The following is a 13,968-nucleotide window of genomic DNA, read 5'->3' on the forward strand; positions in this document are numbered from 1 at the left end:
AGGTCCACACACACAGTCAACACAGTCCTGCCCCGTGTGAGTGCCCCGACCTCCCCAAGTGGACCCAGTCTCTCCAGGGCGGGAGCCCCACACACTCTGCCACCGCCCGACACTCTCCACCCGCTCCTTGTGCACACCCTGCCCCGCTCAAGTCAGCTCAGTTGCCAGGCTGCAGAGAATCCAGTCACCAATCTATGCAGGCCCACACGTTGCCTGAGGGCTTGTTGTTGGGTGGGGCTAGTCTCTAGGGTGGGCTGCCTGCCCTCGCTGAGCTGGATTAGATCGGCGCTCTAGCGGGTGGTGCAGACCCTGGCCTAGCAGGCCTCAGGGAGCACTCCAATGGTGTCTGTGTCAGCACGCTCACACCAGGCCACAACAATGGCCGCGCCAATGTCCCAGTCCCTGGAGAGGTCTCACCCCTCACCGAGATGCACTCAGGGCCTATTAGGTGAGTCTCTTGTCACTGAAGCACTGTGCACCTTTCTTTCTGGTGATTCTAGGATGCTTTCTGGAACGGGTGAGTTTGTGCAGGCCCTTTAAGAGCCAGTTTTAGTTTCTTTGTGAACCGGGTTTTCTGGGGGTGCTACCCAATGCTTTAGTAGCAGGCAAAGTCAGATATTATGCTGCTGGTCTCAATTGTGCTGGGTCCACAAAATGCCCACAGCGGGGGCGCTCCCCAGCTCAGGGCCCCGCGCCTCCAGGGAGGCTGCGTACCTGTGAGCTGCTCCCGGCGGCCGTGAAGCTGGCGGCTTGTGAAGGTGGCGTTTTTCCTCTCCAGAAGGGAGTCTCTGCCTCTTCTACCCCAGTTAGGATTGTCCGTTGTTGCAGGAGTTCCTCTTATCCAGTTTTCAGTTCTGTCTCAGGGGTAATTTTTCCACGAGTAGTTGTAAATTGGCTGTGTCCACGGGAGGAGGTGAGTTCAGAGTCTGCCTACGCCGCCATCTTGACTCCGCCCCCCCCAGTCCATTTCTTAAAAGCTTTTTTTTCCCCTTGCCACCAGGACTTCCTGGGCTAATGTAGCCAGTATTGCCAGGTTTCTGATGGTGAATGACTGCCTGCTCAGAATTGAAGTATGAATTTTGGAATAATCTGGGAAGATATAGCAGCAATTGGTAATATTCAGTGCCATCAACTTAGATTCCAGGGCCCAGATAATATTTTATATAGGCTTCCAGCCCCTACCCTGGTTTCTCTCAGAGACCCTCTGTCTGAGTCTATCATCCTGGGAAGCTGTGAGGTCTCTTATTTTGGTTTACCCTCAAATTTGCAAGGATTGCCTTGGAAAGCTTAGTTGAGATCTATTAATAATTATTTGTCAGCAGATACCAGTAAACTGGAATAAAAGAGAGCTTGTTTCCTGTTTCCTTCCTAAATCTGGCTGTTCCCAGAGAGAGAGGCCAAGGGGGGAGGGGACTAGAGGGCCTTCAAAATCCTAGACGGTTCAACCCTTCTGAAAGGAGACGTGGAGTGCATCTGACCCACCCCCTGCTGTTCACGTATGGGGAAACTGAGGCTCAGAGTGATGTGACTTGCCCAAGGTCACAGAGCAAGTTTGCAGCAGAGTCTGGACCAGAACCCTGGTTCCCACTCCCCCATGCCATGTTTTGAAGACAGAGAGGATTTAGATTTGGGCTGTGAAGAGCCATGGCAAGTGTCCAGTAAAGGTCTGATGAATGAGTGGGTTTCCTTCTGGGAATTTCCTAGACTCAGGGGCCAACAAGAATCTTGGACATTGAGCACCCATAGCGTCCCTTCCTCAACACCAGAGGCACAACTTAGACGTTCAGGACCAGTTTATATCACAAGCGCTGACGCAGCTCTCTTCCCCGCCTCACCAGTGGATTCAGGCTATCACTAACATGCTCCTGAGTCTAGAGGGGGGCCGCCCTACTGTGGGGCCCCACACTGCCAGGATCTAGCCCTGTGTGTGGATTGGGGTGGTGGGTACTGCAGAAGGGGGATGAGTCATATTATGGGAATTAAGAGAAACTTTGGGGGGCCAGCCCCATGGCTTAGTGGTTAAGTGCGCAGGCTCCGCTACTGGCGGCCCAGGATCAGATCCCGGGCGCGCACTGACGCACCGCTTCTCCGGCCATGCTGAGGCCGCGTCCCACATACAGCAACTAGAAGGATGTGCAGCTATGACATACAACTATCTACTGGGGCTTTGGAGGGAAAATAAATAAATAAATAAATAAAAAAGAGAAAGTTTGGGGCTTGGAATAATTTTGCTTGACATTTTGATGTTACCGTTACCAGACAAAGCATAGGTAATATCCAGAATAGCATTATAAATTATGCGTATTAAGTAGGTTTTATTCAAGAAAATAAAAAGAAAGCAAAAACTACCCATAATTTCTCTACACAGATAATGCTGTCATCAATTTTCTTAAAAAATAAAAGCAATAATGCATATAGTTAGAGAAGTCAAACATTACAGAAAGATTTAAAATAAAAAGTTAAAAACAACATGGAGGAAACTTAAATGCATATTACTAAGTGAAATAAGCCAATCTGAAAAGGCTACATATGGTATGATTCCAACTATATGACACCCTGGAAAAGGCAAAACTATGGAGACACTAAAAAGATCAGTGGTTGTCAGGAGTTGGAGGTGGTAGGTAAGAGAACAGGCAGAGCACAGAGGATGTTTAGGGCAGTGAAAATACTCTGTATGATACACTAATGATGGACATACATCATTATACATTTGTCTAGACCCATATAATGTACACCACCAAGAGTGAACCCTAATGTAAACTGTGGACTTTGGGTGATATTGATGTGTCAATGTAGGGTCATCAATTGTAACAAATGTACCACTCGGGTGGGAGATGCTGATAGTGGGGGAGGCTGTGCATGTATGGGGGCAAGGGCTATATGGGAAATCTCTGTACCTTTCCCTCAATTTTGCTGTGAACCTTAAACTGTTCTAAAAGCAATAAATTAAAACAATAAAAAGTTAAAGTCTCTCATCCCAATTCCCCTGCCAGGTCCCTTTTTCAAACGAAGTTAACAGCTTCACTTGTATGATTTCAGATAATCATCTTGACCGCAAATACTGTACTAGCATATATGTTTATGCTAGTTTATATCGTTTTTTACACAAAGGGAATCATATTAAACACTGTTCTGCATCCTGCCTCTTCATGTAATAGATTTTGGAGACTGGTCTATATCAGCACACACCAACTACCCCATTCTGCGTAATGGCCACACAGTTCAGAAAGAATGGCGTGGAGAATTTTTAAGAGACAGAAAAGACCTTGGAGATCTTGGAATCCAACGCTAGTTTTTATAAATTAGACAACTGTGGCCCAAGAGGTAAAATTCCTTGACCCAAGTCACCCAGCACGTTAGAGACAGAACTTGCAGTCCAAGTCCCTGGTCACTAAGTCACACGTCCGCCGTGTTCTTAAAGATGGGGATGTCTGAAGAGAACTGGGGAAATCAGCCTTCAGAGAACGCCTCTTGCATTCTCCTCATCAGATGCATTCTTTTTTAGCAAGTGCTTACTTTGTGGACTATGAGGCAACCTGCTTTTGGGGAACCATTTTAGTGCGTGTGTTTGAAACAATATGGGGGGGGGCTGTGTCAACAGATATTTAACACAGAAACCAGGCATCAAGAGAATTTTCCTAGTAGACACTAACTGAGTATCCCTATTATCCTAAAATTGTTAGAATTAGAGATGAGAATTTCCTTCATCGGGCAGGTCCCACTTCTTATTTCTTCTCTTTTTTTTGTTTTTCTCCTACATATTCCTGTTCACTTAAAATGATAATTTACACTTCTAATACTTTGTAGTTTATAAAGTCCATTCACATAATCTTCTTGCTCCTTGCACTCAGCCTGTGAGGCTGGCATGACTGCACCCATTTAATAAGGGTGTAATCAGATTAAGTTCACATACGTAGTGAATGTGCCACCAGCTGTCATGTGAGTCTACCTCAGTCAGTGTCCCACTGGACACAGGGCCAGCTGGTTTATTTAGTGCTGGGTTTGGGGGTTTTTTTGTTTTTGTTTCTTGGGAGATGAGGTTTTGGCCCATGAAAGCAAGAAGTTAGTATCAGTCAGTCATAAAAACACAAACTAAAAAATAAATATTACTTCCCAGGATGTTAGGACAGCAAATGTTCCACACCACACAGAAAAATACTGTGTCCAACCTCATTTGGCACTTAAATTGAAATACATTTTAAAATGATGGTATCATCACTCTCATGACATTAAAACTGACCAGGTCTGGAGTAATGCATTTGGTCAACTCCAGATGTTCTTCTGGTGGGTCATTTCCCCACATTGTATCCACAAAGGGTTACAAAAACAGTAATGGCTGAAATGAACTCCTGCTCTTAACACTTCTACTTAAATTTCTCAAGACCTCTTAACTGGAATTCACACACTCTGGAGCACGGGGATAGAAAAGCGGAAGAGGAATAGGTGGGGCCTCTGCAGCCTCTAGGCTCATTAGAAATTATGACTCACCAGCTCCTCGCTCTTCTCTGTCCATACAAATTCAGGTCACCTTCCTAGTGACAAAAGACCTAGGGAAACCATGACCTGGTTACAGAATGCAGGACACTTTTCTCTTACTCACCCAGGATGGTCATGGAATGAGAATCCAATTCGCACAGGGCACAATCACAGTAAAAGGATGTTTACCCTACAGAAGACAAAACTGGAGGATGGGCAAGCTAGTTGCCCTAAAAATGTCAAGGCTTGTCCTTGTTACAGTGATGAGCTGTAGTCTACGTTGCTCCAAAGGATAGACAGAATATGGATGGATCGATAGAAATTTCAAGGAGGCAAATTTTAGTACTTAAGGAAGAAACCCCTAAAGATGGAGGCTGTGGGGTGAGCGGCTAGGACGACAGGCGTTGGAATTATAGATCTGGCAGATGAGAAATCCCAGTTTGCCACATACCATGTGACCATGGGCGAGTGACTTAACTGTTCCAAGCTTGAGTTTTCTGTCTTACAAAGTTATATAGATTAAATGAAATTTTATATATATATGTAAGTTTATTAAAGGCAGTGACCTTGTCCTTCTTCTGTATACCAGCCCCCAAGCCCAGGGTCTAGCACATATTAAGTGCTCAATTAATATTAATGGAATGATTGAATGTATTGGATCCTTAATATGAGACAGATGCTGGGATAAGCATTTTCATTCATTTCAAACACATTCATGGAACATCTACTGGATGCCAGGAACTGGGCTCATCATGGTAGTCTTTACCGCCAATATTGTTACTATTATTATTGTAGTTATTGTTTTGTGGGGGTGGTTGTTAAACAGGTCACTTTAGGTGGTGGTGAGTATCCCTATTGTTGGAAGTACCTAAGCTCCTGCTGGATGACAAGCTGGCAACGTTGACAAGGAAATTCACACACCTGTGTAAGGTTTGGGGTCATAACCAAATCTGAAATTATTTCTGATTTCATATAACTCTCAAGCTAGCTAGTTAGCACCACTTCTCACTTTTGTTCTTTACACACAGAAACAATGTGGAAGGGACACATTTGTCCCATGAGCTTCCTCCATGTAAACCTTGTCTGTAATTTGAGTGCCCTTTTAAAATCCTTTTGGCAAGAAGGGAAGGAAAGATCCGCTTGGATACATTTCAACCTGGGATTCTTCTAGTTCACGTCAACCCTCCTTGGCACTGCACATCCTGCTTCCTTTTCAAAAATATTTGGGAACTGTTGGTTTTGGGTCCTACTATACATAGCATCATTTCATTGCTGACATGAAAATGTGTGTATATGTATAAAAGAAAGATAATGAGCTTTACATTGCTAACGAGTGATTTCAAGGCCATCTGAATACCACCAGAAAGGCCAAACTCCTTCAATCTTCTGTGGCATTATCTTTGGCTTTTTTTGTGTCTAGTATCATTGTCTGTGCTAGAGCTTGCTGCTGTGTGGTTGGGATGGACTAATCATCTCAGCAAAAATGGAAAACTCTGTTCCCAACATGGACACCTGACCTCTCAAAGCCAAACAGCTGGGAATTAGGAAATTGCTGGTTGGTTGGTTGAAACATTAGGTTGTCATCCTAGCTGTCGGAGTAGGCACAGCCTGGTGGTGAAAGAGAACAGCAGGAAGGAGAGAATGTCCCACCTGGAGGTCACTCACAACTCGAGAAACTCTGGGACCAGCTTCTGGCTGCTCCACATCTTTGCCTTCCTGTGTGCACTGCAGCTGAGTCCCCCTGCCTTGGATGGGGCACTCCCATGTATTTTGGCTGTAGGGACTCTGACTTCAAGATGTCCTAAAGAGTTTCTGGCTGAGTCATCCAATTCATTTCCCTTGGAGGTAAATAAGGAGCTTCAGAATCCACTTTAGAAACTGGGCCTCAGTCTACATTCAGAATGTTCTTTCCTTAAAAGGATTCTACAAGCTCCAGTTCTCACAACCTTTCTTGAAAGATGATCTTAGAAGCCACATTTACAGGCTTAAGATTTGTTGGCCAAAGTGCTGCCCAAGAAACAGCCTCAGACCAACAATGGCTTGACCAGTCAAGCTCTCCCAACGAGATGGGAGGATCTTGGTTGAGCATCCTAGCATGAAGATGCTTTCACCTTCCTTTGACCAATTCTTACCCCAACAACTCATCTTCTGGCTACCAGGTTACCACTTGTCTCTAGCTCTTAACCTCCTTTTCACCACGGAGTTCTTGCATTTGTAATTCATCCATCTTTACGCTTGGTTCTCTGGTTCCACGCTAATTTCTGTTGCTTTCCATTTAACCCAGAAATTGCTTCAAATGCATAGAGAAAGCAATCGTGTTCTAAGAAACACAAACGACCTAAATCTCCATCATATCCTTTCTTACTTATGTTACTTCCCTCCACTAGTCAACCACTTATGCTGAAAAGGATGCATAGAAGCAAAGAATAGGGGAGCACACAGTTCCTTTTCCTTTCCTTACTTGTCAGAAAGCCAAGCTCAGTAGAGAGTGTGCATATAAAGTATGGATACGAAGAACTGAAAGAAAAACAGTTGAGTTCGCTTTGTCAGCATTTCCACTGTTCTACAAAGACTAAACTACATGTTCATGTATAAGCTGCAAAATGCGAATTGTGTAGTTTATCTGATTTCACATACAAGTTAAGTGCTCTAATATTTCCATTTAAAACTGGCATTGCACAATATAAAGATGAATAGTAAAATTCATGCCAATCATTTAAAATTTTAATTTTCTTGTAGTGACATTATATAGCAAATAAAAACACCATGTCAAGTCAAGAAAGAGAGAGAGATCATGAAAGAAAGGAAAAAGCTTTACCTTTTAAGACCTTTAATGACACTTTTCCCCTGCTTTTTTAAGGAGCCCCACATTTTTGTTTTGCACTGGGCCTCACAAATTATGTAGCTGGCCCTGGTCCCATGGCTTTAAGACATGTCCACAAGCACTGATAAAGCTGATTCCCATGCCAGGCCTTTTCCCAGTGTGACTTTTCTCTAGGCCTCTCACACCCCTGTCTTGGGGCTTCAGTTGGGATCCATAATGGATATAATCTGCCCCTTTGGTAAAATAAACAAAAAAATCGCCCAAACATAGCTCTAAATGAATGGGAAAACGGAGGAAAAATGATGTGGTAGGGGCTTATCCAAAGTCACAGGGTATGCCAGGGACAGAGGCGTAAGCTGACTACCATCTAGCCTTCAGATCCAATGCCACGGCCTGTTGGCACCCATCTCCACTGCTGGCATTTGAGTCTTGAACATCATTTGAAAATATCAACAAAGTCATTGTGCGCTGCAGCCTTTTGATCACACCCCAGCTGGAGCCACCACAACCCCACAGGAACAGATGTAGAGCAAGAGGCTCTGCCCTTAAGAGGTTCTGCAAAGAACATTCCAAGGCCCCAGGGGAGTCCTGTGTCTTGTTCAAGGTCAACAGGAGTTGATCAACAGGCCAATACATGCTTCTTTTGCAGCCTTGGTAAGGATTAGCTTTCTACATCTCCCCAGGCAGGTCAGAATGTCTTCTCTAATCATCATATCAAAGTCACTAGAAATTCTGAAGGAACAGGAGGCTTCCCATCTCTTTCCTTGAATTTCTTTCTTTTTTTATTTTTTTTGTGAGCAAGATCAGCCCTGAGCTAACATCCATGCCAATCTTCCTCTTTTTGCTGAGGAAGACGGGCCCTGAGCTAACATCTATTGCCAACCCTCCTCCTTTTTTTCCCCAAAGCCCCAGTAGATAGTTGTATGTCATAGTTGCACATCCTTCTAGTTGCTGTATGTGGGATGCCGCCTCAGCATGGCCGGACAAGCGGTGCGTCGGTGCACGCCCAGGATCCGAACCCGGGCCGCCAGCAGCGGAGCGCGCGCACTTAACTGCTAAGCCACGGGGCTGGCCCCTCCTTGAATTTCTTGGAGGATAAGACATGCAAAATCAAGTCTTGCACCACTGGCCAGATCCCTCCTAATCAGAAGGAACTCCAAGCCATAACAGACCACAACCACCGGCACTTTGAAAATTGCCTGCACACCCTTCATATGGTCCCCTCAGGTCATCCAAATGGATTTTTAGATGAGTATCTCTTAGCACATTCTGGCTGCCCCCTTGCTATTCTCTTGGAGACTTCCATGCAGAGCACAAAGGTCCACTGGGCCTGCGTTTCCTCCAGAAGCCTCACAACAGCCTTTTGTTTAGTGCTGAGATGCCCTTAGCAACACAGCCTAATCCTCCAGGTACTTCTGGGCTAGTCCAAGTTCCTTCTAAATGCCAACCTCTCCCTCTATGCACAGCTGTGTACAAGGACAGATCCTTGAGAACGAACATCTTCAGACTGCCCCACCTGGAGCCAGCTGGGCTGCTCAGCCAGTGCTGCAGCCCCAAGGGAAGGATCAGTTGCCCTTTGCCAGAATGAACTTGCAGTTGCTGTCTCCTTTCTTTTAGCAGGCACAAGGTGGAAAGGAAATCTTATGGACCACATTGCACTGTTCTGCTCTGACAACAACAACCGGGATCATCTTTCCTTCCCTTTCCATCAAATGATAGTTGTAAAGACACATTTAAAAATTTTGTCACCATTTAAAATCATCTTCACAAAAATATTTTAACAAAATGTAAAAATGCTTCTGACCTGATGGTAAGTTGGAATAAAAGCAGCATACAGAAAGTCCTTAGCTTTGTAAACAGTTCACATTTATGTATAGAAAAAAGTACAGGAAGGAAATAGATCACAATGGATTTCTTTAGGTGGTGGGATTAAAGGTAATTTTGTATTTTCTTCTTTAAAATTTTGGTATTTTCTAAAAGAAAATACATTTTGTAAGTATGTATTACTTTTATAATCCAATGAGAAAGGATATTTTCCTATTAGCTAGGATTTCTGAGGTAGTAGTAACGGATTTTGTGCATCATCCCAAAGGAAACCAACATCAGGCTTTACTCTTTCTCCAGATGACTTCTACACAGATCCCTTCTCTTGGTTGGATTTTCCACACAGGATACAGATTTTGGCTTGACAAGGCTGCTCAGCTCATAATCACTCTTCTTTTTTTTTTTTCTTTTTTATGTGAAACTTGACAATATTTGGAAATAGCCCTAACAGAGCCTTGAATCAAGGTACCATATTTCTTTCTCTTGGTTACCAGGGCTGAGAGCTCCTAACAGAATTTTCCAAGTGGAAGGCTCTGGAGCCCACCTGAGACTGGACTCAAGGGAGACAGAGGCCTAGAGGATGCTGACTTCGTGCATCAAGGTGTCATGACAAGACATTGATTTTGGAGTTGAATGGCTCCAGAACCTCGGGGTTCTTTTCTCTGCAAAACTGATGATCATATTTCTTTAATCGAGTTGTTTTAAAGGTTAAAAAAGATACGTACAGTGCCTAGCACAGCGCACACAATAAATCATTAATACTAATAAGTGGTGAGCACTGGAGAAGGCAGCAGAGGGGAAAACCGGCTGTTGCTACTTTCTAGTCTCTCACCACTGAAGTTTTCCAAAGTGTGTGGGGGGCGGGGGTGGAAGTGGAGGAGCTGTCCAGATCTTAGCCCCGCCTGGACTGGGCTGGACCAACCGAGGACGCATCTTTGGTTTCACCATGGAAATGTAACCACTTCTGGAGTAAAAGATAGGCAGTGCTAGCCACAGGCCAGCAGCCAAAAGCATGGGGTGAGGGGCAACCCTTGAATGCCCATGGATAATACTAAATAGAGGACTCCATTACTGCTCTGAAGTCATCGCATTACTGATCCAGAGGGCCTCTTCCTCCTCCCATGACCACTCTGCCCTTTAACTATTCATCAGGCAGTAGCGAGTACGCCAGAGACTTACGGGAAATAAAAGGAATCAAGCTGTAGCTTGTGATGGATTGAAATATTCCACCTTTGCTATAAACTAGTACTTTATCTGCTGCCATTGTTACTAGTACTGCTATCAGTACCTCCATTTCTACAACTGCTCTACCACTATTACTAGGGATCCTCTAAGTTCGTAAACTACAACGTAAACGTGCCTGGCTTTAAAAATGATACTGGACGTGGCATTATGGGAAGGCAGAGGTAGGCTGGCACAGAAACCTCAAAGGGAACAGAGCAGATCTGCATTTAGGAACAGACCAGAATTACAGATATTTCTTTTTCATCCCACAACTGCCTGGGCCCCAGACACAGCCTCCATCCCCAGCCACACCCAGTCACTCTCACAACCCTACCCTACCCCAACTGTTCATAGCTAGTTTAGGCAATTTCAAGGGTTAGGGACTAGGAGTGATGACCTTTTATTTGGTCAGAGGAGCTAGACCATGCCCAAATCCCACCAAATGGAGTGGGCAAAGAGGAGAGAATGCTTTTCAAATATAAGGCCATTGCCTCTGCCAATATCTTCCACATTCTCACAGGAAAGCCCTGGAGAGACCCAGACTCTTCCTTTTTTAGGGACTTTAAATTTTCCTGTGCCAAAGTTAAATTTTTAAAAATGCCTGACTTAGACCTCAATGCCCAAAATGAACTCTGGAATGTATACCTCACCTTCTCATCCCAATAGAAGGACCCTCTTTCGCTTCACACCCAACAGCCAGCTGGTGTGAGGACCAGTACTACCCGGAGCGAGAAGGAGGCAGCGAGGGGAGCGAGAATGTAGCACAGCTCAACCACGAACTAGCTTCCCTTTGAGATCACTCTCTTCACCTGGCAACCGGGGGCCCCAGCAGATCTCAGAGAGAAGAAAGTGGCATTTTGGAATCCATTTTGCTCAAGATGCTGAAGGCATCGTGGCAAACTGCCCTTGCTACCGGGGCCAAAGGAACTTGGGGGAGGACCTTACCCATAGGGATGCGGTCAGTGGGGGGAAGGTGAGGGCGAGCTCTGGTGCCAATGATACCTGAAAAGAGCAGCCACCGGGCACGCGGTGGGTGCGGGTGGCCCACTCTGGGCGCTGCGTCCCGCATTTGGACCCAGGTCCACCAGTGAGCAGCAGCAGTCGCCGCCAGGCCAGGTGGGTCCCCTTCTGACTGTCCACTTATTTATAGGTGAGATTTACAATGGATGCGGCGGAAGGGACGCGGGATGACAACGAGTTTTGGAAGGTATAATCCTAAAAGTCACACTTTTTCCAAAGCGCCCCCCTCCCAGGTTCTCCCTCCAGAGCAGCTCGGTCCCAGCGGGGGAGGATGCCTCGCGGGCGCCGCAGAGGTCGGCTGTGAGCCGGAGGGCCGGGTACCCGGGACCCGCGCCGAGCGGGAGGCGGGCAGGGCAGGGGCAGGAGGGGCCGGTGCGCGGCGCGGCGCAGCTCACCTGCCAGGCTGTTGTAGCAGTCGATCTCGATGGCTTCCACCGTCTTGCTCTGCTCCTCCGAGAGGCGGCCGGGGTTGGGGGCCCCAGCCGGGGAGGCCGCGCGCGAGTCCCGCTCCCGTTCCCCGGGGACCGGCAGCAGCCCCTTCAGCTCCAGCAACGCCCGGTGGTATTTGCCGATGGCTTCGCGGAATTTCTTGTCCTTGTAGCACTGCGCCCCTTGGCTCTTGAACTCGTGCGCGCGCCGGATGAACTCGGCGGGCTCGGCCGCCGCCCCAGCCTGGCCCCGCGCCGGGGCCCCTCCGCCGCCGCCCGGGACGCACAGAGGCGGCGCCGCCCGCTGCGCCTCGCTGGCCGCGGGCGGGCTCGGGTTCCCCTTGGCCCCGGCCGCCGAGCCCTTCCTCTCCATTCGGCCGCCGCCCGGCGCCCCGCGCGCGCCGAGATCCGCCCGCCGCCGCCGCGCCCTCCGGGGTTTAAAAGCGGCGGGCGCCGGCCCCGCGCCTGGCAAGCTCGGCCGCGGCCGTGACACCCCGCGGCGGTCTGCCGCCCCGCACTCCCATTCTCCTCGCCAGCTGCGGGAGGCTGCTCTCTCCTCCTCCTCCTCCTCGGATTGCCTTCCCCTCCTCCCCTCCCTCCCACCCCCGCGCCGCCCGCCCGCCTCCTCGCCCTCCTCCCCTCCCGCAACCTGCGGGCGGTGGCGACCTGGCCCTCGCGCGCTCCGGGGCTAGCGGTGTGGGGGACCGCGGGCCCGATTGGGGTGGCGGTGATTGTCGCTGACCCGGAAGAAGCTTGGCTCTCCTGAAGGAGGGGAGGATTAATGACAAAGACGGCCCCGTTCTTTCCCATTCAATCCAGCCTTCGGAGACGCGCCTAGACGAAGGGGGGAAGGGGTGTGTGTGTGTGTTTGTGTGTGTGTGTGTGTGTTTAGGGATGGGGGACGCCAGCGTGCGGCGGGGAGCAAGGGGCGTAGGCACAAGCCATAGCTTCTTGTTCTTTGCAGTAAGGCATTAATTTGTTTAAGGTGGCAAGGCCTCCTTTTTGTGGATCCAGGTTGTTGCTGGGGTGTGTCTCCGTGTGTGGCCACCCCGGCGCCCAGAACAGTGTTCACTTCAGCGTGTGGGGCGTTGTTTTCCAGGAGCCACCGTGTGCTGACACCTTGGTGTGCCCACAGCTGTGCAGAATGAATCACAGATATCAGAGATAGAACACACCTGTTACTGTCGGTCATCAGGCTTGGCATGCATGTGTTCTAGTTTCCATTTACAGGACAGTCCATACCCTTCCTCAGGAGGTTCTGTTCCTTACTTCATTCATTCTTTCAGTCAGCCCTGAGTGTCACCTGTCTTCTGGGGATTTGCTGAGGCCAAGGGGCAGACAAAGATAGGCAAGTGACTGTCCTGCTCTCAGTTAACTAACTCCCGTTCTCCTGGGAGAGCTACACCACCCGCCGGTAGAGTCACTCTAGGAGGTAAGATCGGTAAGTGTTACCAGGGAGGAACAGAAAGTGCTGTGGAACCCCGGGGAGGTGAGGGGGGTGCTTTTTAAGTAGTGGTGGATGAGGAGGCTTTATGGAGGAAATGGCATTCGAGGGCCTTGTAGGATGGATAGGACGTGGGCATGAGGAAATAGAAGGAAGTGACATATCAACCAGTGAAGAAATAGAGCAGAAGCCATGATGTTTGAAATGTTGGGTGTGTTTAGGGCATTGTGGTTTGATTTTGTGGCCCAAACAGTAGCAGGAAATGATTGGGTTAGTTGATGGAGGCGTTTGGATGAAGAGTTTAGATTTGATTTTGTAAGCAATGAAGAAGGCTGACCTGTTTTTTAGTGCTCCCCCCTCCTTTATGATGCTAAGAAAAAATATATTATTCCAAAGCAGTGGTTTTCAAAGTGCAATTTCCAGACCTGCAGCATCAGCATCACCTGGAAAACTGTTAGAAATGCAAATTCTAGGGTCCCGCTCCAGACCTGCAAAAATCAGAAACTCTAGGGGTGTGGTCCAGCAACCTGTACTTTGACGAACCCTCTGGTTGGTTAGATGCACACTCAAGTTTGAGAACCCCTGCTCCCAAACCTTGCTACTCAAAGTGCAGGCTTTGGACCAGTAGCATTAGCATCACCCAGGAGCCTGTTGGAAATGCAGAATCTGCAAAATCCCAGACCTACTGACCCAGAATCTGCATTTTAACAAGATCACCAGGTGATTCA

The 13,968-nt window shown here is 47.7% G+C and overlaps 1 protein-coding gene and 1 long non-coding RNA gene across 3 annotated transcripts in view; one reads left to right on the forward strand and one right to left on the reverse strand.

Annotated features, from left to right (window-relative positions):
* TTC9 (tetratricopeptide repeat domain 9) overlaps positions 1 to 12,328 on the reverse strand; it is a 39,709-nt gene extending 27,381 nt beyond the window's left edge. Inside the window, exon 1 of one of the 2 annotated variants that reach the window (XM_014784242.2) lies at positions 11,764 to 12,328. In XM_014784242.2, coding sequence (XP_014639728.2) covers positions 11,764 to 12,169 — 406 coding nt within the window. In that variant the 5' untranslated portion in view covers positions 12,170 to 12,328. The remainder of the gene's footprint in view (positions 1 to 11,763) is intronic. The other variant, XM_087448309.1, reaches the window with a different exon arrangement.
* LOC147913921 (uncharacterized) lies at positions 372 to 9,889 on the forward strand. Its single transcript, XR_015556162.1, has 2 exons — positions 372 to 448; positions 9,619 to 9,889. It is a non-coding gene; the product is annotated as an uncharacterized LOC147913921 (long non-coding RNA).
* Positions 12,329 to 13,968: the final 1,640 nt, after the last annotated feature.

The sequence above is a fragment of the Ceratotherium simum genome, chromosome 24 (assembly GCF_057802395.1).
Source record: "Ceratotherium simum simum isolate JZ-2026a chromosome 24, ASM5780239v1, whole genome shotgun sequence".
Taxonomy (NCBI): domain Eukaryota; kingdom Metazoa; phylum Chordata; class Mammalia; order Perissodactyla; family Rhinocerotidae; genus Ceratotherium; species Ceratotherium simum.